Source organism: Alligator sinensis, unplaced genomic scaffold, assembly GCF_000455745.1.
Source record: "Alligator sinensis unplaced genomic scaffold, ASM45574v1 scaffold1065_1, whole genome shotgun sequence".
NCBI lineage: Eukaryota > Metazoa > Chordata > Crocodylia > Alligatoridae > Alligator > Alligator sinensis.
Window position 1 is genome coordinate 423,180 of NW_005842812.1, and position 2,942 is coordinate 426,121.

A 2,942-nucleotide genomic window follows, 5' to 3' on the forward strand; every position below is an offset into this window, starting at 1 on the left:
CCCGGGTGAGCCCCACCGCCCCCCCCCCCCTCCCGTGATTGGGGAGGGGGCACAGCCCGTGCCACGGGGGAGGCAGGGGCAGTGGGATGGTGCGAGGTGCAAGAGGCCCTGGCCTTACCCCTATCGCCTCCTCCCCAGAGCCCTACGATGCAGAGCCCCCCAGCCGGCTACATCCCCATGAACCAGACCAGCCTCAGTGCTGGCCGCCAGGTACCAGTGCACCAGCTCCTGCCTGTCAGCGGCCATGGCTGTGGGGGCAGGGGGCTGTGCGTCAGGAGTGAGGGGCACCGGTGGGGCTGGGGGGGCAGGAGACTGGGGCACCACTGCTGCTGTTGGGGCTTGGGGGGGTTTCATCCGTCGCTGGGCAGCAAGGTTGGGAGGGCGGCTGCGGCGGCTGCTGGTGTGCTCCAGCCATGTTTCTTCTCTGCCAGGCCCGGACTGGGCGGCGCTGCCGCCAGGACTCAATGGGCCGGACATTGTCGGAGTCGTCGGAGGGCCGGGGCACAGCCTCTGAGTACGAGCTGGGCGACGAGCCCGAGCTGGCGCTGGCACTGGCACTGCCAGGGGGGCCAGGTGGTGGCCCCCGCTCCCGGGGGGACAGCGCCTACTTGTCTCGCCGTGGCAGCTCCCCGCGCCCCGACAGCCCCCCTGACAGCGAGGAGGATGCCAATGGCTACGTCATGCCCAATCGCTCCGGGCAGGGTAAGCCCCGTGCCCCCCCCACCCCGGGCACCGCTTCTGGGCTGTGCTGGCTGCCCCCTGCCCCCCTCTCCCAGCTGGGGCTGAGACCTGGCCAAATTGCCTCGCATAGGGCCCGCCGGCTTTGTGGCAGGGAAGGATGGGGGGGTCTGAGCCTGGTCCCCTCCCTCATGGCTGCACCCTGCCCTACAGAGCACACGGCTGCCTCACGGGCCCCGGAGGAGGAGGACGAGGAAGAGGCATATGAGTACATGAACCGGCCGCGGGGTGCGCGCCCTGCCTCGCTGGACGAGCTGGGCTATGAGTACATGGAGCTGGGCTCGGAGCTGAGCGCCTCCCTGGGTAGCCTGCCCACGCCCGCACCCGGCCCTGATGCCGACTACGCCTACATGAACCGCCCGCCGGCACCAGATGACTATGCCGACATGCGCTCGGGCGACTCGGGCATCGCGCCGGGCTCCCCGCCAGACCAGGGCTACGAGGACATGGAGGCCATGCTGGGCCCCTCCACTGGCTCCTGCCGCGGCTGCCCGACCCAGCCCAGCCCCCGCAATGGCTTCCTGAAGCCCCTGCGGAGCCTGGAGGCCTCGGACTGTGCCTTCGACAACCCCGACTACTGGCACAGCCGGCTCTTCACCAAAGCCGACATCCCACGCACCTAGGGAGCCCCCCGCCAGCCCATGCAGTGTGATGGAGGACCCCCGGGCTGGGGCTAGTGGCTGGAGGCTGGGACTTGATGGCCTGGGTGCAGAAACCGCCTGGGAAGCCAGATACCTGGGTCCCCTGGGCCAAGCCCGGTCTCCTTGCCATGCCTCAGTTTCCCTGTCACCCTGGCCATGGGGGTCTGGCACGGTCAGTAGGCATGGCTGGGCTCACAGGTGTGGGGGTGGATGCCCCTCTCCACATGGACCCCCTCCAAGGCTCCCTCTGGATTGGTTGGGTCCCGAAAGCTGAGCTGTGCACGAGGTGGCACCATGGGGACGTCCGGCCCCTGGTCCCTACGTGCTGTAAACAACATGGGGCAGGGCTGGGCCTGGGTGCGGCCGTCCGCAGGAACCCAAGTGCCCTTTGCCATCCTCGACAGACGTGCAGCCAGGCACTACGTGCCCAGGCTGGGAGGAGCTGCCTGGGGGAGGCGCCTGCCTGCTCCCTAGTGCTGGTAACGAAGCCGGCAGCCCTGTTTGCACATGAGGAGCCCCTGCCCTGTGCGGCTCCGCAAGGGAGGTGCCTGGGCAGGCTCAGCAGGCAGCCGCACCCTGGGCCTGCGGCGATTGCGACAGGCGCGTGATGAAACCAGAGCCGGGGTGGCAGCTTGGGGCAGCCAGGGCCCTGCGTGGGCCATGGCGCAGGGCATGAGTCAGGCCGTCGCGCAGTGAGATCATCCTCCCGCCCTGGGTGCGGGATTTTGCCCGCCAGTTTTGGCCCCTGCCTGTTTCTCGGCAGCCAGAGGGGCTGGGCCACCGGCTCGCGTGCCGAAGCCGCAACCTTTGCAGGACTTCAGGAGCTGGGGCTTGGAGGAGCGCGAGGAGGCTTTGCATGGAGGCAGGAGCAGGGGCCCTGGGTGCTCTCCGACCCAGGAGGCTGAGCTGGGAACCCCCCACCAGTTGGATTCTGGCATTGATGGAGTTTTAAATTGTCTGATTTGTGATATGCAATAAAGTGAAAGGGACATGAATGGGCCTGGGTGTGTGGCAGCTGGAGCAGGGGAGTGCGGGGAACAAGGCAGGACTCAGCTGCTGGGGTTGTGGGGGACAGCCAGGGATGGGGGGGAGCTCTTCAATCGGGGCCGGAGATGCTGGGGTGGGGGAGACCAGGGACGGGCTCTGTGGCTAGGGATGTTGGGGGGAGGATGGGGGGGGCCTCTTCTGGAGTGTGGGAGGGCTCTTCTGCCAGGGCAGGGGTGCTAGGGTGGGAGCAAGCCCATGGGGGCTCTTCTGCTGGGGCTGGGGACGGGGGGAGCCCCAGAGGGGGTGGCTGGGCTGGGGTTTTGGGGGTGCCCTGCCCCCACGTTCCCCCTTGAGGAGCCTTGTGGGGAGGGGTACTGCTCTGGGACACCCGGAGCCACGCAGCCCCCTCCAGGCACGGGGAGGACAGGACTCCATGCCCCAGCGTGCCTTGCGCCCTCTCTCGCGAGACTTAGAGCTCCTGTCGCCAGGGAGACGGTGCAGGCGCAAATCGTTGGTGGGGGGGGGTGTGCTTCCGGGATGGAAGTTCGCGGCGGTGGCGGCGCGCGCGGGGGCCGC

The 2,942-nt window shown here is 68.7% G+C and overlaps 1 protein-coding gene across 1 annotated transcript in view; it reads left to right on the forward strand.

The window, feature by feature from the left end:
• ERBB3 (erb-b2 receptor tyrosine kinase 3) overlaps positions 1-2,432 on the forward strand; it is an 11,094-nt gene extending 8,662 nt beyond the window's left edge. The window contains exons 25-27 of the mRNA XM_025191369.1: positions 47-210; positions 432-702; positions 892-2,432. Coding sequence (XP_025047154.1) covers positions 47-210; positions 432-702; positions 892-1,361 — 905 coding nt within the window. The 3' untranslated portion in view covers positions 1,362-2,432. The remainder of the gene's footprint in view (positions 1-46; positions 211-431; positions 703-891) is intronic.
• Positions 2,433-2,942: the final 510 nt, after the last annotated feature.